The sequence below is a fragment of the Hermetia illucens genome, chromosome 1, assembly GCF_905115235.1.
Source record: "Hermetia illucens chromosome 1, iHerIll2.2.curated.20191125, whole genome shotgun sequence".
NCBI lineage: Eukaryota > Metazoa > Arthropoda > Insecta > Diptera > Stratiomyidae > Hermetia > Hermetia illucens.
Genome location: NC_051849.1, coordinates 88,400,031 through 88,419,695, shown reverse-complemented (window position 1 = coordinate 88,419,695; position 19,665 = coordinate 88,400,031). Strand labels below are relative to the sequence as shown.

Genomic DNA, 19,665 nt, shown 5'->3' with positions numbered 1-19,665 from the left:
CTGGTATTCCCGCCTATCTCGTACGTTGTTTCCGCGGGTGTCCCGCAGGGCTCTGTTTTGGTCCCACTACTATAGAAAATCATGTACAACGATGTACTTAATCTTCCCCTTCCGATGGAATCCACAGTGGTCAGTTACGCTGACGACATAGCGCTGATTGTTGTCGCAAAGCATCTCGAAGATGCTGAATTATACTCAAGCGAGGCAATCAGTGCTGTTCAAAGTTGGCTAGAGAGTTCTAGGTTGACACTTCCGGAGGAAAAAACTGAAGTGGTCCTTATCACTAAGCGCCGTGCTGCTCTACGCAGCTCCAATATAAGCTACTAGTCTTCAAAAAAACATACGTTGCAGAAAACAAAGAATAGTGTTTCGACTAACTGAACTCCCGACATGTACTGCTTATGGGAAAATATCAGGAGAAGCAGCGCTCGTATTAGCAGGGATACTATCTATAGACATCCTGGCGTACGGAGACTGGCGTCTCTATGATGAAACGTATGCAATCGGGGAGCCTGGCGTACTTCGACGGTAGCTAGTATGGTGGGAATCTATCGCAGATTTGCAAAAGAGGTAGCATGCGTCAGAAGTTGGTCGGCAGACATGCCGCATTATTCTGGACATTCGAAGATGGATTTGACGTAGCCATGGGAAATTAAAGTACGAGCTAACACAATTATAGTGTGGGTATGGAGGTTATCGTGAATACCTACATCGATTTGGACACGGCGATTCACCATATTGCCCAAGATTCGTTAATAGAACTGAGAAAGTGGTACATATTGTTTGTTTTGGTTTACTGTGCTCCGAAGAAGATTGCAGATAGGCACTTAATGCATGAAAATATTGTGGAGTTCATGCTGGAGTCAACGGAGGTTTGGAAAAAAGTTTAAAAAATTTAAGAAACAACTCAGAAACAGCTGAGGCAGAACTGTTCCGCGGGGAGAGGGAAAGGAAAAAGTGGCGGTTTTACTAAGTAAGGCTATTACATAACTTCATGGTTGGAGCCAACAGTAGGTTTCGAACGACCCTCCACCCTTCAAGAAAAGAGATCTAAGGATGGGCAGACGCACAGACAGTAAACAGATTTCAATAAGGTCCTGTGACTTGTCTCTATCGCATCTAATGGAGAGTACATTGAAGGTGAATCTTTTAACCAAATAATAAAAAACCTTTCACAATAAAAATCCAGCGTCCGCCCCCCCCCCCCCCCTTCGTAATGGGGTAAAAAAATATCCAAGTGTTGTATAGGGTAAAGAATTGGAGAAATTTGAAATGCAAAGCCGAGTGATCCGATTCTGAATCTGATTCACACCCCATTTTCTGCTCTACTGACAAAATTACCTTATGCCCTGCTTTCTGGTTCATTTTAGCTCGGTGAGTTTCCATTGAATGGGGCATTGGTGGCTGTTTCGGCAAAGGATCCTAAAAATACGCAAATAATGAATTTTTTGGCTATATGAACCGTTTTGCGTTACTTGGGATTTATCGCCATACGCCCGGTTTGGAGCACTGTCGGTGTATTCTGTGCACTCGGATTCGCTTCGCAAGTCATCCCATTTTGCAGAATGTTTACCAGCGGGGGCCATGGTTCAAACAAATCAAAACTTTCAAATTTCGGAACGAACTTCCCAAGATAAATTTTAATAAATAAATTAAAAACGAAAGCTAAACACTTAAAAATTTAACATTGGACCCTTAAGTTCCTTTTAACTGAAAACCTCTAATCAAATCAGTGCAATTAAAAATATTTTGTTTTTTTATTTCATCTTCTGACAAACAGCTGTTAATAAGAATATCAACGGAAATTACGCTGACTCTGATCCAAATTTTAACTATATACGGCAAACCTTGTTGTACTAATGTTAGCAGGAAATCTTACTGTACTTAGAGGTATACAAAAGAGTATATAAAGTGGGTCAAATTGGACAAATAGTGCTTTGGACAAGATAATATGCATGAGTTTTTCTTAAAAGTTATATGGAGCTAGCTTAATTCAAGACCGTAATGGTACACTACAGTACACTGTAAGTGGCAATGTGGTGATCCCTCGAGATTAATACCTTGATTTGAGTCAGGTGCTCATTCACAGCTGAGTCAACCGCTATCCGACTTTCTTTTGAGATAATAAAACTTGTTTCAGAGACTTGTTAGCACTGATGAAGGGCATAAGCGGTTTCCGAAATATCGGTATTTTCGAAATAAAATTCTCCACTAGCGAATAGAAAAAAAAAAACAAGTTTTATTATTTCAAAAAAATAATCGCTAGAACACAGCGAAATTATATTCAAACGCTATCCGATATCCAGTCACGATAACATGATTTTAAGCACAACCTTCCGCTACGACAACCCAGCGCTCTAACCACGTGAGTATCCGGACAATATTATGCTCACCCTAAGCAAACTTACAAAGGTTTAATTTTTCAGAACACTCCTCGATTTTCCGGTCATTTTCCCAGCACAGAGACCTACACAAGTGATCACAGATTAAGCCCCTTTTCTCCAAATTTTCAATATTCAGCCAAATAAGAGCATTTAAAATTTATCAGAAGATTCCTCCACTCCCCGGCGATTTTCCCAGCACCCAGACCCCCGCCGATATACCATTTCGCAGTTCTAAATCTCATCTACACAGGTGATAACAAATTAAACCCCTTTTCTCGAAACTCTGAATATTCAGGGCGGTCCTTTATACAAGTGATTACGAATAAGGCTCCTTTTTTCGAAATTCGAAATATTAAGGGAGATGCGAGCGTTTAAAGTTTTTCAGAAGATTCTTCCACTTTCCCAACTTCCCAACCTATACACCATTTTGTAAGTCTAAATCTCGCCTACACAAGTGATCACGAGCTAGGCCCTTTTTCACGAAAATCTCGTTTAAAATTTTTCCACTTTCCGGCAATTTTCCCAGCACTCAGACCCCCTAACCTATATACAATTTTCAAGGTCTAAATCTCCTCTACACAAGTAATCACGAAATTGTCAATATTAAGGGATATGCAAGCGTCTAATTTTTTCAGAAGATTTCTCCACCTTCCGGCCATTCCCCAGGACCCAGAACCCTCACTTTTACACCATTTCGCAGGTCTAAATCTCCTCTAAACAAGTGACCACCAGCACCACACTTCCCAACTTGAACACAATTTCAAAGGTCTAAATCTACTCTACACAAGTGATCACGAATTAATTCCCTTTTCTTGGAATTCTCAATATCAAGGGTGACACGAGCGTTTAAAGTTTTTCAGAACACTCCTCCTCTTTCCGGCCATGTTTCCCGCCCACCCTATGCACCTTTTCGCAGGTCTTAGTTTCCCTTACACAAATGACCACGAATTAAGCCCTTTTTCCCTATATTAGGAGCGTTTAAAGTTTCTGCAGAAGGTCTCTTCACCAGTGATCTAGAGCTCCTCGAAATTCTCAATATTAACGGAGTTATGAGCGCTTAAAGTTTTTCCAAAGATTCCTCCAATTTGCGGCCATTTTCCCACCCTCCAACTTATATACCGTTTGAAAGTTCTAATTCTACTCTTCGCTGGTGATTACGAATTAAGCCCCTTTTCTCGAAATTCTCAATATTAAGGTTAATTCTCAATATTAAGATTAGACCGTTTAAAACTTTTCGCAAGATTCGTTCACTTTGCGGCCATTTTCACAGCACTCAGAACCTCAACCTATACACCTCTATCTGCTCTACACAAGTTATCATGAATTAGGCCCCTTTTCTCGAAATTCTCAATATTATGGGAGATACGAGCGTTTAAAGTTTGTCAGAAGATTCTACACTTTCCGCCTATTTTCGCAGCACCCAGGCCCCCCACCTATACCCCTACCTAAATCTCCTCTACACAAGCTGGGAAAATTACCGGAAACTGGAGGAATCTCCGTTGATAGTGATAATTTTAAGAAAAAACGCTATATAGGTCAAGGAGTCCAGGCACCCGGGAAATAGCCGGAAAATGAAGAAACCTTTTGAAAAACTTTAAACGCTCCTACCTCCCTTAGTGTTGAGAATGTCGAGGAAGGGAACTTAGTTTGTGATTACTAGTATAGAGGATAATTAAACCTACAGAATGGCATATAGTTTGGGGTGTAGGTGCAGGGAAAATGGCCGGAAAGTGGAGGGGTCTTTTGACCAATTTTGAACGCTCATATCTCCGTTATTATTGAGAATTTCAAGAAAAGGAGCTTGATTCATTAGCACAAATTAGAGAAAAGTTTGGGAGGCAGCTTACCTTGGGGAATGCTACGCCTGAAGTCTGCCCCTTTGGCTCTTACCACAGCAGTCATGGTTTTATGAGTTTGTTTGATCAAGACAGCGCACCGCAGCACTAATTGAGCCCCTCTGAGCGGCCACTGATACCTACCTAGCTGCGAACTGTCGCATAGGATGTGCTCCGTAGATTACAATTAGTTGTTGCAGGATGCACATCTTTAAATACTCCTAACATAATCCAGTCAGAATGCCCACAATATCTTCCTACTTCCTACTTTGTATAATAGTATATTCATTTGTTTCTAACAAGAAAACTTCGGCGTGTCTTTATGGGAAGCCCGATTGGATAGCAGCCAGCGCTGTTGACATTCTAATTGCTTGGTGTGGTCCCATTGGAGAAATGTAGCCCTCTTTTGCTAGGGCTTCAAGATGGTCAAAATAAGCTTTCTCGTTTGTATTTTGTTGCTGGATGGTAGACATTCAACTAAATTCTTCTTGTTTCTCAGGTGAGAAACTCTAACAGCAATTATTCAGTAAAAAAACAATTTGGAAATGACATTTTTTAATCCAACATTTCGTTTTTTGGCAGATAATTATGAACAAAGATGGACTTATAGCAAATACAAATTAAAAAACTTAAAGATACTTTACAAAATCTCATTACTGTATCCTCAGTGAGCCAAGTTCCAAGTTCAGTTCTTTTAGCAACTCATTCTCAGCATCGCCAACTTTCGATAAATTTGCAATGAGTTCCTGGTTCTCTGGGCATTTTTCACAAAGGTTTCTAATGGCGAGTATACTCCACTCTTTTATCACTAAAGTTCAGAATGAAAAAAAGTTTCAGTTTTTTTATGTAAAGATAAGCATAAGAACCGAAAATCTCTTATAACAATTTTACTTACAAGGATTGCGGCCATCAGCACTCGTACAATCTAAAATCGCCATTATTATTCCAGTCTCACGCGCATATTCCTGGTTCTTCCGGTTCTTATACGACAAGTTTGCAAGTATTCGAACTAAAGTGGTTTTCAATCGAAATGAAATCTCCGTCTCAAAATCGCTGGAGATTTTCGAATTAGGAGCCACTTGTTCCAGCTTCTTCATTGGAGTGAAAATATTTTGAGAAGACTCGCCAATAGCTTTGAGTTGCTGCAATAACCCACCGACATTTAGAAACAGCGAATGATCATTGCAGTAAATTTCTGAATAGATTTCCATTCCAGACGCTAAGGCAATCACATCAAGTAGAGCTAGAACTTCCCGGGGGCGTAGGTGTTCCACATCGGACGCATTATGTGTCCGCAATATACAATCCGATTTCTTTTTGAGCTCCTTCGAAATGTACGTCAAGAGACTGTGATTTACTCGTCTTTCGGGGGTGCTGTTGCGTACGTACTCGGCGATATAATATAAAACCATGATTCGGTCTTGATCGGCGAGAGTGCCATATAAGAACACAACTCGATGATACGATGTTAGGAAGTATTCTAAGAAAATTTCCGAAAATTCGCAAGTATCATTTGGATTTTCCGACAATTTTGTTATAAGGACCTCGAAGATTGTCTTATCGTACGACTGAATGTTTCCAGATTGAAATATGTTAAAAAGTATCATAATTTGTATATTCGTGTAACTCGAGCTATGTCTGGTGGCTTCGATAACTTTATGCCCAAAATGAGACCAAATCATCGATTGTGTTGTTACGTTCTGTACACAGAGGTTCGCCATTGTTTGCCAGCACATTCTCTGCAATGGCGGGAAGGAGGGTAAGTACGAAAAGCGCTTGATGTCATCTTCGAACAGAATGAAGTCGAATATGCGTGTTAGATCGGGGAGTTGTGCGATACCTGGAAAAGTATAAATACATCAGTACCAAGTTTGAATAAAAATTAATGATTTAACATAAAAGTATAACCAACCAAATAAAACCTCGGTTGGTGCATTTTTTAACCTGGATAAATCCGCTAAATAGAATAGACGAAACCCTGTTTGGCGCACATTCCTCATATTTTCCAGCATTTCAGAAATTAACAATTAATGTTAAGTGGTGAAATCGAATATGTAAAAAGCTAAAACTGAGACAAAATATGAACTCTATATCTCTTACTTATTTTGTATTTGGAATGTGCAATGAGAGTTAAAGTGTCTCCGACTCATTGATTGTCAATGCGCAATCGGATGAAAACTATGTCATTACATAAAAGTCGTGGAAGAGGTTTAGTTAAACGTGTAGGACGAGCATGGTAGCACGCAATCCTACACAAATCAGAAAATTGGGAATGGACCTTGACGGAGATTTTCCAATAATGCATGTGTGTGTTGGATATGTGGCTGTGAAAACAGATTTAGTTTGCAACCCTTCCACTTGTCCAGTTTTACGCTTTAAAGTAGATAAGATAAGAAGGGATCTCAATCGGAGATACGCGGTGAAATAGTAAAACAGAAGACTAGAGAAGAGAAAAGATCTCGGTCGAATATCGAGCACGAAACATTTGAATAAAAGACAAATTGACGGACTTTTTTTGTGTTTTTATTTTTGTGCGTTTAAGTACTTTACAATTAACTCCCTTGTTTTCAGTGTAACAATCTAAGGAAACTATACAACTATCGTTTTCAAGCTATAAGGATCACAAATTTAATTTTTCAAACGAACTGAAAACCGACCCCATGGTATATGATGTCAGAAATCACGCCAAGAAACGTCCACAATCTGACAGCTTGCAGTTCCCGCGAATCGGTTGCGCTTTCCCTTCCACACCATCTCCATAGCTTTCACGTTTCAAACTCCGCATCTTTTCCTGTTTTGTCAGAATTCAAGATTCGGAAAATTATAATAAACAAATGAACACTTAAAAGAATTCCCAATAGTTATATCAATAGAGCAGATGAATCTGCTATTTAGACACAAAAGGACATAGGCTTATTTTTTAAGAGGATTTATTCTATTCAAAAAATTTCAATATGCGGTTGAAAACGTCGCAAAACAGACGGCGAAAAAGAACCTCCGTTTATTGACATTGTATAGAAATTACCATCAAAGCCCGGTAATAGCGAGGATTCGTGAGAATCCTGAACGAGAATATGAGCGTCCGTGCAGAGAATGAATCTCAGCGAGAGAAAATAGCGAAATTGATCAAATCGGTCAGCAAAACAAGAGATTCTCTCAAAATCAAGCTTGAGAAACGATACCTTCTACGTGGAACCAGCGAACTGCACAGCGTCCACGGATAACGTTGTTGAGGTTACACATTTCGTCGCTATGTTCGCCATAAATGCTGCTGCGAATCATGAAACGGATTATATCAACTTGACGCGGATTGACGTCCGCGTCGCTCTCTTTGACTTCAGCCTCCGTCGAAACAAGACACGTTTTGGAGATACTTTTGTGCGCAATTATCAGTTTTCAATAAATTGTTGTTCCCATTTAAACTATTTTATTTGTCCTTATTTGCCCTTACGCTACAAACTGGTGACCCCGCTCAAAGAATAGTGAGCAGTGCAGCTAATCAAGCGCACTTATAGCAATAACATAGGGTGGAAAAGTTGTCGATGCTGGTAAATAACCAAAATGGCTTCACCAGAAGATGGTGGACAACCAATCAGGGCCATCTAAATATTTCCCAGGAGCTCAATACGCGCCGGCTCCTACAAACACCTTCTACAAAGATTGGATTTGCCGATTTGGAACGCCCTTGCAGATCACCACGTACCAAGGTAAAAAAATTTTAAACGAACCTGTTCAATTCGCTTAATGAATTGTCGAATTCAAATCGCCTCCGCCCTACATCGTATCACCCGCTCGCTATCAAGTGTCATCAACACGCGCAAAGGACTCAAGCCTTGCCAACAATTATCTCGGCACAGAAGTCGCTTGTCGCGAGGATCCGCCTACCTCATCCACGAGAAACCGCTGCCATTGCCCGCAGAGTTTTTGGGCAAGTCAAAGCATTCTGAGGATCCATCCTCATTCATTTGGCAACTCCACTCTCATTTCGCTCAACTAAGGTCACCTAAACTCCACGACATTCATTTTCAAGGAGCTAATAACGGTCACTCTGCATGTGCGGCAGGGTTCGGTGAGAAACTGTTTTCAAATGCCTTACGAATTCCCTTAATACTCAACGACCAGCTGGACAGACAGCCAATAATCACCAGCCACTGCCGCAACAAGCGATCCATTACCATCAGCGAAATCTGCAGTCCGGCGATCAAATTCAACCACAGTAGCAGCAACAAGCAACACCTCGAACATCGAGCAGGAAAGTGGGCTTTGTGAGGCGGGTTTCAAGTAAAACCCATTTAACATTCATTTTCAGAATAGAGTACTATGGAGGCCATATATTTCACAGCTATGTTCGCCATTGACGTTGCTGTCAATCGTGAAACGGAATATGTCAACTTGGCGTGAATTGTAAACTTTAAAAGTGAAGTTCTGTCAACCTCTAAAGAAAAGGATCTCAAAACGTTATTTAATATTAAAAAGGCCGATAGGCGGAGTACCACACTAAAATATTCTCTCTTATCAGAGAGAAAGGATTAGACACTTCAACAAACAGCCCACCAACGATGGGACAGGAAGAACGCAGTCTCTTATTATCAAAGGGAGACGAACCCTAAGGATTTCCTTCCGAATCTCAACATGTAGCGCCTCACATAGACTTACGTTCGGTAGCTTCTCTGACGATTAAGGATCCACAAGAAGAATAGTTCGCCCACAATAAAGACCCAATCGCGACATTGCACCAACTTCAGCGGGTGTTCGGCATATAACAACACGCTTATCTGCAGGGAAGCTCGAAAAATGAAAAAAAAAACCAAGTGACATGAGCCAAGCAAAATTGGGCCAAACCAGATAATTTTTACGCCCAAACCGTTACATGCACCTCTGCGTCTTTGATCTCAGATGCCCAACGTTCCAATGGCTAAGTGTTGGTTAGCTCTCTGAAAGCAGACTTCAACTGCGCTGCCCTTTTAGTTAGGAAAGACTATGATTTGGAAGACGTCATCATTGAGAACCTGCTCATTTGTTCTACTGCTGCGGCAGTATCTAAAACCATCGATAATAGGCAGATTTTGCTAGTTTTTGTCTGGCAAATGTAGGACCTAACTGAGCAATTGGATCAGGACTCGAAAGTCTTGGGGAATCTCTAATTAGCATTCTTATACCGCAGTCATACAGAAGCCGATGCAGACTTCAGCTCAAAGCAAAACCTCCTGAAGCGATACGACTGTTCATCAAAATGAGGAGACCCTGCTTAAATTGATCCACGACCCTTACATGCCAACCTATCTTAAGATGGTCTAGCCCGATTTACCAACAAAACCCGCAAATCAACCCATCATTGACAACTTCCACGGGGTTTCAGCGAAATTCCGAGGCGTAGCTTCCTCAGCTCGGCAAGTAGAACCGAACGCGTCGCTCACGCTTTCCCCCGGGAGTATTCGTCTCCCGGAAGAAAGGCTTCAGACGGGCTATCGAAACCTTCTTGGGCGCGCCTCCTTCGTCGAGGATAAAGTGGTATAGACCTCGCTCAAGGACTTTGCAAGGTTCGTCGTATGGTGGCCGCAACGGCCTCCGGGAGACTTCGGTTCTTACCAAGACGTACGTGCATAACTCGAGAACCCTGGCGACGTTTTTCGTATGGTTGACGGGTGGCGGTGATTTGCTCCGGCTCACGGTTGAATTTAGGCTTGATCGCACGTCGAGCACTGAGGTTCTACCCGTGTACAACTTCCGCAGGGCTGGTAGCGAACTCCTTGCGACTGGCTGTCCGTAGGCCTAATAGGACGAAAGGCAGGATTTGCGACCAGGAAGGATTTCCTTGCACCATTACAGCGGACTTTAGCGTCCTATACCACATTTCAAACATCCCACTGGACTGAGGGTGGTAAGCAGTTTTCCGCTGGCGTTTAAAGCCCAAGGAATTGCTTAACTCCGAGAAAATAATGGATTCAAGCTGCATTCCCTGGTCGGTAATGATGATTGTCGGCACACCAAAATGTGGAATCCAATCTCGACAGAGGGCCACGGCACATAATAGTGCCGTGTCTTTTAAGGGAATCGACTCAGGCCACCGCGTAAACCTGTCGATGAGTGTAAGGCAATACTTGTATCTTTGCAATGGGCAAATGATGTCGAGATGGATAGTATGGAAGCACTTGGTGGACCTGGGGAACACACCTCTCTCACCTACCGACGAGTTTAGTTTTTATGGTTTTGTGTAAAAGAAACTCTTATTAAAATCGATTTACTGTCTGTCTGTCTGTCACACACCCTTTTCTCCAAAACGGCTAAACCAATCCGAGCGCAATTTGGTGAGCAGATGGGGACTATGAAATCTCATGCATATAGCGAGTGACATAAATTTAGGTGGAGTTTAAAGGGGGCTCCCCATACATGCAAAGGGGCGATTCAACATTTTTTTGACATTAGTTTTGTCGAGAATTTCAAAGTGCGTGAGTAAGGAGTCAAAATGTGTGCACTTAAAATGAGACGGGACTCATTTTAAGAAACTACCCAACCCAAAAATCCGAAGACAACAGGAAAGGGCGCTTAGATGAAATCTAGGCCTCAAAGTATGTCACATTACGATATCTGGTCAAATAAACTTATCAACTTTTAGAAATTGACTGAAAAACTCCCCTTCTTCCTAGGAGTACTAAATTTTGCACCGGCATAGGGTGCAGTATCGTTCAGTTTTCTATTGGCTGATAGCATTGACCCGAGGTATTTGATACACTCAGTTTTGGGCAGATTACTTAAGCTGAGTTCGCGGCACCACGCCTCGGGACACTTGCGCCATGAAGATGGTACGCGCACGGCCATGGCGGCCACGGGTTGTGCGAGCCCTGTTGCCCATTTTTGTTCAGTGGACATCGCTACAATGAAGTGTAGTGGAGCACGCACCCAAAGGAGAGTGGAATCGACCCCAAAAGAACCAAAGCGGAAACTGCAAAAGCGGAGTACCGGAGCAGAACAAAACCTTGAAAAAATTCCCGCTGGCTCTTGCAGCAATTGTACTTTTATTGATTGATATACAAGGAAGGAGAAATACATATGCATATATGCGAATATAATACAGTTAGGCACTTATCGTAATGTAAATTTTGATACTTGATACTTCCGCCGTGACAATGTCTAGCTTGAACGATAATTCCGGGCTGATCGTTGGCACCCTAAAGGTGCAGCGGATTTGATTGCTGTTGCGCGATTCCCTGTTGTGCTTGTTGTTGCTGAACCTATTGCAGTTGCTGCTGCTGAAGGTGCCATTGTTGTTGATGAAACTATCCTTGTTGTTGATGAAACTATCCTTGTTGTTGATGAAACTACCCTTGTTGTTGTAACTGCTGTTGCTTCAACTCCTGTTGTTGCAGTTGCAGTTCCTGTTGCGGTAAGGTTGTTGATCAAAGCTAGGAGAAGGCGCATATTGAATTGATTGTCTTTGAAGAACTAACTGGGCCTCCTGGGGATTTCGCGGTTGTACTTGAAGGGTCGATTGTAGTGTAGGTTGCTGAAAGCCACCAAAACTAACTCCACCTGAGTTGGAAGGTGTTAACGACGCACGTGGATTACATTTAACCTCACTGTCACACAGTACATTGGTTTACTTTCGTTGTACGGGGTCGGTACTGTGGAAGATCACTGTTTGTATTTTTTCATTTTCACAAAGAATAGGTAACCCATTTACAGTTATCCTAGAAAAATGAAAGTATATGCGGAACCATTTGAGCGGCAGCTCAAAGCATCTCCTCCCCGAAACAACCCAGCTTTTGCTTCGATTGTAGAATCAACGCTTTAAGATTTAATTTCCTTAAATTTCCTCACCACCATCTTCATCCAACTAAACGAATCGAGAAAATCTCCGCGTTTATAAAAACTGGCAAGTCTCACCAAAAATCTACAAAGCATATCCAAAAAGTAAGTGTACTCAATTATGTAGACTGTACTTAAAAAAAATGCAAGGTTACAGCTATACATGGGTATGTAAGTTATTTTCCAACATAGCCGTCATCCACTTCGATGCAGACCTGCATTTGGTGTCTCCTCGAAAATGTCTCCCGCTAACTTCTTTTCAACTTCCCCTTCACATATTCGTTCGTTGGGAATCTTGTTCTACCCATGCGTAACCTCCGTACATTGAGCAAATTATACCCTGAAGGCGTATGGTCGAGAGAATGCGGGAGAACGTTCCATCAAAACGAGCCCAGGAGTTGTTCATGGCGCTCGGCACGTGAAACATAACATTGACATGGAGCAGGCAAACTCCCTTTGTCATCATACCACTCCTTTTATCCTGTGCCGTCCTTTTCATTCTTTTAGGGTTTCACAATATTTTGCCGCGTTGGTGAGCCAGATGTTCTATCAAAATTATAAGCTTATGGTCCAAACAAGAATGCTATGATTGTTTTGACTGAAATTGTGATTTTGAATGTTTGTAGGGAATAGTGAAAAGGGCGAGACTTGTCTTTTGGTTTCAGGCGTATAGCGAACAACTCAAATTTTATCACGAACACCAACGAAGTGAAGAAAATCGTCCCCTTCAAAACCTTTTCAGACACGTTTATGTATGGTAGGATTTATATAACCATGAATTGAATCGAAGTTGGCTTTGCTCTAGCCCTGCCCAGGATAGCGTCAGTCCTCCAGTGTATTTAGGGTTCCCTCATTACGCTTGAAACGGCAGAGGGTGAACATTTCGGTTGGGTTGGGAGGAACACCATGTCATCTGCGCTCCACAAAGATGAAAGAAGAACGGGGGCCACTCGCCGCGTAGGTCCCAGAATCAACTCAGGGCTACACTCCCTGCCCCCTCTCCTTTTTTTTGTAATTTTAGTCCCCTCCCTTATCAGGCCGTTTGGCAGTTTAGCTCCTTTGATGATTAAATTTTCGCTGGTATCAACCCGCCTCGAGACTTCACATCTCTATTAGAGTAGTTTACCCCTGGTGGGTTTAGTTGTTGAGTTGAGTCTAGGCACGTGAATAAAATCTGTGTACTGGCAGAAAGATAATGTTTGCGAACCAAGAACCCCGGCCGGCCCTAATCTCGCCGCAATTTCTACGTCTTCATGCAGCCTAATATGTAAGCTATACAATACTAGCTATACAATACGGTAACAAAACAACAAAATGTCTCGTGAATTTAAAAAGTAAATAAACGTTTTTTACAAAATGGCCCAATTTTTAAGTGTTAGGAATAGTATTAAAAACGTTAAACATTATTTAAATATTCCAAGAAACATGGATTCTTTCCTCAATTATCAAAATCCATCCAAACCATTTTAAAATATCAGGTAGACAGAGACAGAGCGCTGACAACAAAACGTGTACTTTGTAAGAGGGTCAATTTTCAACTTCCCCTACACGTATATGTTAAAAGCCTAAGGAATATGGATGATGTATATTTGTTACTGAGATTGTCCTTTACCTCTCCAATTTTTATTGCATTTCCACGGCCACTTTTGAAATTTGACTTTTGGCCGGCTAAATCCTACAAATCCACCTATATACGACGTGATTTATCTAACTTGCTGACTAGATCGGGCTCCCATAATGGACAGCACAGCGTCGGAGTCTAGGACGTCTAGGCGCCACGATGACCAGGACCATGGCTCAGCGTACTGCAGCTGTTTCGTCACAATCTGTGGCGACCACTTCAGCAGGTTCGTGTGGACAGCGAATGAAACGGACTGAGGAAATGAAACTTTTTATAATCAGCTCTTACTGCGAAATAACGCCCGGGGCAGGTACAACATCTCACCGCCCTTTGTGGCACCAAAGATTCATCGAGCGTTTCCTGCAATACGCCTACGTGACTGTGCAGCGGGCCACAGACCAGTACCGCTTCATTATTAGCAGCGGCACAATCCCGATGTCATCAAGGAACGTGTTCGACTCGAGGTCATTGCGGACCAAGACTCCATGGGGCAGAGGTGGCGGCATCAATGACACCAAGCCGCACTGCGGACAACAGTTGCAGTACTCGCCGAAGCACAATCCACCGCCGAAGAATTCCAAAAACCGTTACAAAATTCTCGGAAATAAATCCTTTGCATAGACCAGGTATTCGCCGACTCTATGCACCTCCAGCAAATGTCAAACCAATGATGAGATTATATCTGAAGTGTGTGCTGAAATGTTGCTGTCGCAACTACAATCACTTTTCTTCGCTTTTGCATTATTGGTTTGTCGGCAGGACTCACTAAGGCAAGACACTGCTAGGCTTCAAATCAGCTCTGGCAATGCAAGCAGACGAATGAAGAATAAAGTGCAGAGGGTTTACCAGAACTATGCCATCTCCAATGAATCACCTGTAGTTGAAATTCTGGAAACAAAAATGCAGACGTAAGGAACCAGCGGAGTTTTTTTTCAGATCACTCAACGAATCCCAACAGAGCGTGCAGACAGTATAGTTTTTAGTAACGGAAGCAAAAGATGGTATGGTGGTTGTATTTGCGAGTAACCCGCCCAGCATGCTGAGTGGATTACCGCTGAAGGCGCCACCCATGCCACTATGGCGAGCATGAATTTTGCGGATGTGATCCAAGAGGAGGTTCGAGAGCCATAAACAGCAGAAGAACTGGAGGGGTCCTGATCTGGATCGAGTGCAGAATTTCTGGTATAAAAAGTTCACCAATAAATAGGGTTGGGAAAAAAAAAGTCGCATTTTTTATCGAAATTTGACGCTTTTTTTAACATACTTAGAATTATCCGATTTAATTCAGATATGCACCGTTTTGTTCGCAAACTTGTTGCCATTTGGAAGGCAACTTCATTATCCCCCCTTATAAACCCCCCCCCCCCTTCCATATTTGCAAAAAACTCAGACAGCCAGTTTTCGCAAGCCTCTTTTGAGGCCAACTTAGTAGCATCAAGAGCGTTTTGCATGGACCGGAAGAGATGGTAGTCACTTGGTGCCAGGTCCGGACTATACGGTGGGTGCGATAGAACATCCCATCTGAGCTTCCGCAGCTTCTGGCGGGTCATCAAAGATGTGTGAGGCCGAGCGTTGTCCCGGTGGTACACAACACCATTCCTATTGACCAATTCTGGCCACTTCTGGTCAATCGCCTGCTTCAAATGGTCGAGTTGCTCACAGTAGACTGAATTGAGGGTCTGGCCATAGTTGAACAGCTCATAGTAGATGATTCCCGTCCAATCCCATCAAACACACAACAAAACCTTCCTGGCCGCCAATCCGGGCTTGGCAATGGTTTGGGCCGGCTCGCCGTGCTTCGACCACGATCTTTTTCGCTTGTCGTACGTGGTCCACTTTTCATCATCAGTCACCATCCGATTCAAAAATGGGTCGAATTCGTTCCGTTTCAGCAGTGCATCGCAGGCGTTGATTCGGGCCAAGAGCTTTTTTTGGAATCCAATCTTCTGCAAATGGTTCCAAACGGTTTTATGATCTATACCCAGTTCCTGGCCAACTTGCAGCACAGATTGTCGTCTTCAAATCGCCGTATAGTATGGTCCGATGCGATAAGTACAACCCAAGATATGTTGAAGTGTCGCTATCTATTGACAAAATACGACATTTATTTTTCCCCAACCCAATATATGGTCAGTTGGCACATAGCATGGACCAGGTTATTAGTCCGCCTGAGGAATTTCCACCTTCCTCACTGCGGGAATGACTTACCTCGTCCCCAATAAGGACACGATGCAGGACGCCACAGCTACAAAACCGATTAATTGCTCACCAACCATTAATGTCGATTATTAGTGGAAGGGTCAATGCGTACCTCAAGACCAACAACATTCTGTCCGAGGAGCAGAAGGGCTGCCGAGTTGGGTCAAGGGGTTGAAAAGAGCAACTCACTATCAACTCGGTAGTTGTAGGACAAGCAACTAGAGGCCAAATAAACCTCTTTAGTTGCTAATCGATGCCCTACATCTGTATCACATTGATCAGAAACTAATGAAACTTTGTACCGACAGTCATGAAAGGGTGGCTTACCACCTGCAGTGCATTCATCTGAGCGTACCAATACCTCAGAGCCAGAGGCATCTTTCAGGGAGATTCAATGAGTCCTCTTTGATTATACATGGCACTGAACCCCCTTTCCCTTAGAATTCTGGAAGGAACCCATGCTTGAGTTGTTGATCTGCAAGATGCCCTCCTGTCTGAATTCCTGTGACGTGTAAAGCTGATGCTGAAATCACATCTCTCGGGGAAGAATAGAATAAGCGCCCTAAATGTATTCGCTAGTCATTTACTTGCCTATGCATTGAGAATATTGTGGCACAACATCATCGCCAAGTCGCAAAGAGCAGATCGAGTTAAACCAAAGGCAGATTGACATATGGAAATCGAAAGCAATGCACGGTAAACACGGGAATTGTCTCTGACAGCTATTTATTGATTTGCATTTGTCGAGCAAATGCAGTACACAGCCAGCTCTTGCAGAGACGGAGGGATTTATACGTGGCATTTACGACGGCGGGAAGGCTTATGAAAAGCTCATAATTACAGAAAGGACAACGACCAGTGCAGATATATAGATCGACGTTGAAGACATTGGACCATCTCATTTCTAGCTGTACTTTTATAGCGTCGATGCAATACACGAATAGATATATTGTTGTATGTAAGGTGATTCACCAAAACTTTGCATAATTACAACGTTACAGGTTCTAACTGATCGTTATACTCCACACAACAAGCCTGACGTGCTGTTAGTGGACAAGGCGCTCCCATAATGGCAATATTGAAGGGAAATACGTTGAGAAGAAGATGAATTATGAGCTGTAGCAGTGCTAATTACTTCCAGACACTAGCCAGGAAATAAAACTTTAAATTACCTTTCTATCGTTCTCCCTAAAGTAGCTAATTGCTAGAGGGTTGAGTAAAGCAGTTGCTCGGTAGAAGAGAGTCTACTCCCAGCTCCCACATTGTGAACACCGCAATGAGAGGCAGGTCAGATGTTTCATTTAAATAAACACCTTAAATTTATAGAAAAGGCTTTCTTTGAACCTCTGTTACCCATCATCAACCTAAACTGGTAATCCTCCGCCCCTCCCCCCATCGAGAAATCAAAGAAATTTCCCGCCTCGAGGAAGTGGTTGTAGTTCCCATAATGTCGTCAGCTACAGGTATCCCTCACGGCTCTCTTGATGTCCTGGAACTCTCACACAGTTTGGGTCAAACCACGCAGAAATACGCTGCTCTCAATTACTTACCAACGGCCAACATCACCAGAACCCTGTTACCATTAAAGTCGGCAGGAATCCTCCGACCCTAAATACTTGGCATCCAGTGCTAGTATTAAGTAAAAACCGGCAGCTGCCCAGATTGTGACAATTCGGAATTCGCCCGTGATTATTACCATGATTTGAGTCAGGAGCTCATTCAGAACTGGGTCGACTGGATCTGACATCCAATCACGATACGAAATACGAGTACGAAATTTGAATCGCCACCTTCCGCTGCGACAAGTCCTCTGCTGCTTCTTTCACTGATTTTTATGCCAGGTCCCCGAGAAAACTCCCCACCCCTTTCTCTCTTCAAGCCCGCTACGTCCTTCTTAAACCGCGACCCCAGACGGTTCCTTCTCGCTGCCTGACATGTGCATTTGAAAAAGCAATAGCTATTCGATAGATTTTCCACGTTAGTTGTGGGACCTAGAACCAACTAGACCCTTCCTGGAGGCAAGAAGCAGCTCAATAACCGATGACGTTTTTCCACATCTGACATCTGTGTATTCTCTAGTCGTCACGAAACTAGGGAAGCAAGCTTGGTCTGAAAATTAATTCCATCATTGTTCCACTACCTGCAAGATCGACAGGACGTTAAGGACGTTGATCAATTTGTACATTTGTGTGATCTCAAGGACAGGAAAAGGAATGTGTCCGGCTCTTCTTAAAAAGAAACATTCACACGTTAATTTTCCTTTCATTTTATAGTTCAGAAACTGAGGAGAAAGGAAATATAACAGAAGCTCGAGTTCCTGTACCGCTATTTCAACAAATGAGGAAAAGATTTTCTTGGCGCATTCAAACTGAAGCATCGATTTCGCTTTTGCCTCCTTGCCAAAAGGTATAAGAAATCAGAATAAACTATTTAAAAGCGGATGGGATAGACTTTGTGGCGAGTCAGGACTATTTTAGCAGCAACTTTTGCAACCAATTTCAGATAAACACGAAGAAAGTCATTTAGGAGTAAAGGCGTTTTTAGAACAATCGCGCGATGAAAGCTTCGATGATCTGAATTCTCCGTATTCGCATGACTCTACGCACTAATCGCATCAATGTCCTTACGCGCAAAATAATCTAGCGACTCGCACTGTACACGAATTGAAATTACAAGAAAGGATCCTTACCATCTTGCACTGCAGTGCCGTGAGCGCAAGAGTTGCGCATCGCCTTCAAGTGGTTTGTAGCTTCCTCCAGGACACTGTTAACTGCATCCTCATTGTCCAGCACATTCTGGAGCCTCTGTAAGCTGTCAGCACAGCCGCGATAAGCTTCTAAAGCAGATTCCATTTCAAATTCACAAAAACGCAAACTGGCATAAAGTCATCTGTTAGACACATGTCAAAACATTAGGAATGACAGCACGGAACACATTCGAGGTCATGTCCGCGTTAAGCGTTTTGTTTATACGTCTGCTGGCAGTGCTTCCATAGCAAGCGTTTTCGCCAACGGAAATGCGATTTTGGGGTTTCCTGGAGATATAGATTGCAAGTTTTAAGAATTTTTGGAGATTCTGATGATTCTACTCTTGTTCATGACTTAATAATTGAAGGAAAGTCAAGCGAATCAGTTAAACTCTAACAAAAGGTAAAATTTATTATTTTCACTATTGCTATTCTAGGTTTCTAAGGGCTAAGAGTATTTATAATATAGAAAATTAGCCGTAGAATGAGAAAAGAATGGGCTGATTTAATATTAATTAAGTAATTGTCATTTTTAATTATTTAAATATATGAATGTTGTGGATTTTCTTCCGCGGTATAGTAAAAAATGCTAATTGAACAAGCTAAATTTAGCTTAAGTGGCAAAATGTATGGGAAATGGGATGTGTGGGTTTACGGTGAGAGAGAAGCTGTAGCCTCTGAGCACTCAGACCGCACGCATTCATTTATGTATCACATCCGTTAGCGGATTCCTTTCTGAACATATGTCCAACTAGTGAATTACGGCCTGTTAGAATGCCTCCAATACTCCTGCACGTCCTCCCGCTCTTTAACAGAATACATTTTATGAGGTGCGTGTTAGGTTTGATGTGTCTAGCAACTACCGGACATTACGGGAAGCTTGTTCCCAGTCAAGGAAGGCATGGCCTTAACCAATTCTACTGATACTCCTATTGCTGGTTCCGGTTCCGGCAGGTGGAAGATTGAACCCGCTTTCGACTACTCAACGCCATTAGTGCAGTCTGGTTATGGCTACAAATTGCGTTGCGCCAGCCCTTCAACCGCTCGTCAATCGCCCAGTTTGCGCCCTTATAA

At 42.6% G+C, this 19,665-nt stretch overlaps 2 protein-coding genes across 3 annotated transcripts in view; both read right to left on the bottom strand.

Annotated features, from left to right (window-relative positions):
• Positions 1-1,772, bottom strand: part of LOC119661351 — a 49,945-nt gene extending 48,173 nt beyond the window's left edge. For both annotated transcript variants that reach the window (XM_038070656.1, XM_038070657.1), the window contains exons 1-2: positions 1,476-1,772; positions 1,342-1,422 (exon numbers count right to left, since the gene is read on the bottom strand). In XM_038070656.1, the coding sequence (XP_037926584.1) occupies positions 1,342-1,422; positions 1,476-1,586 (192 nt within the window). In that variant the 5' untranslated portion in view covers positions 1,587-1,772. The remainder of the gene's footprint in view (positions 1-1,341; positions 1,423-1,475) is intronic.
• A 2,985-nt stretch (positions 1,773-4,757) lies between these two features.
• On the bottom strand, positions 4,758-18,767 carry LOC119646828 (ataxin-10). The gene is made up of 3 exons (XM_038047447.1): positions 18,535-18,767; positions 5,115-6,059; positions 4,758-5,027 (listed from the first exon to the last, which is right to left on the bottom strand). Exons 1-3 carry the CDS (start codon positions 18,695-18,697, stop codon positions 4,873-4,875), a joined length of 1,263 nt encoding a protein of 420 aa, XP_037903375.1. The 5' UTR covers positions 18,698-18,767; the 3' UTR covers positions 4,758-4,872.
• Between the last annotated feature and the right edge of the window lie 898 nt (positions 18,768-19,665).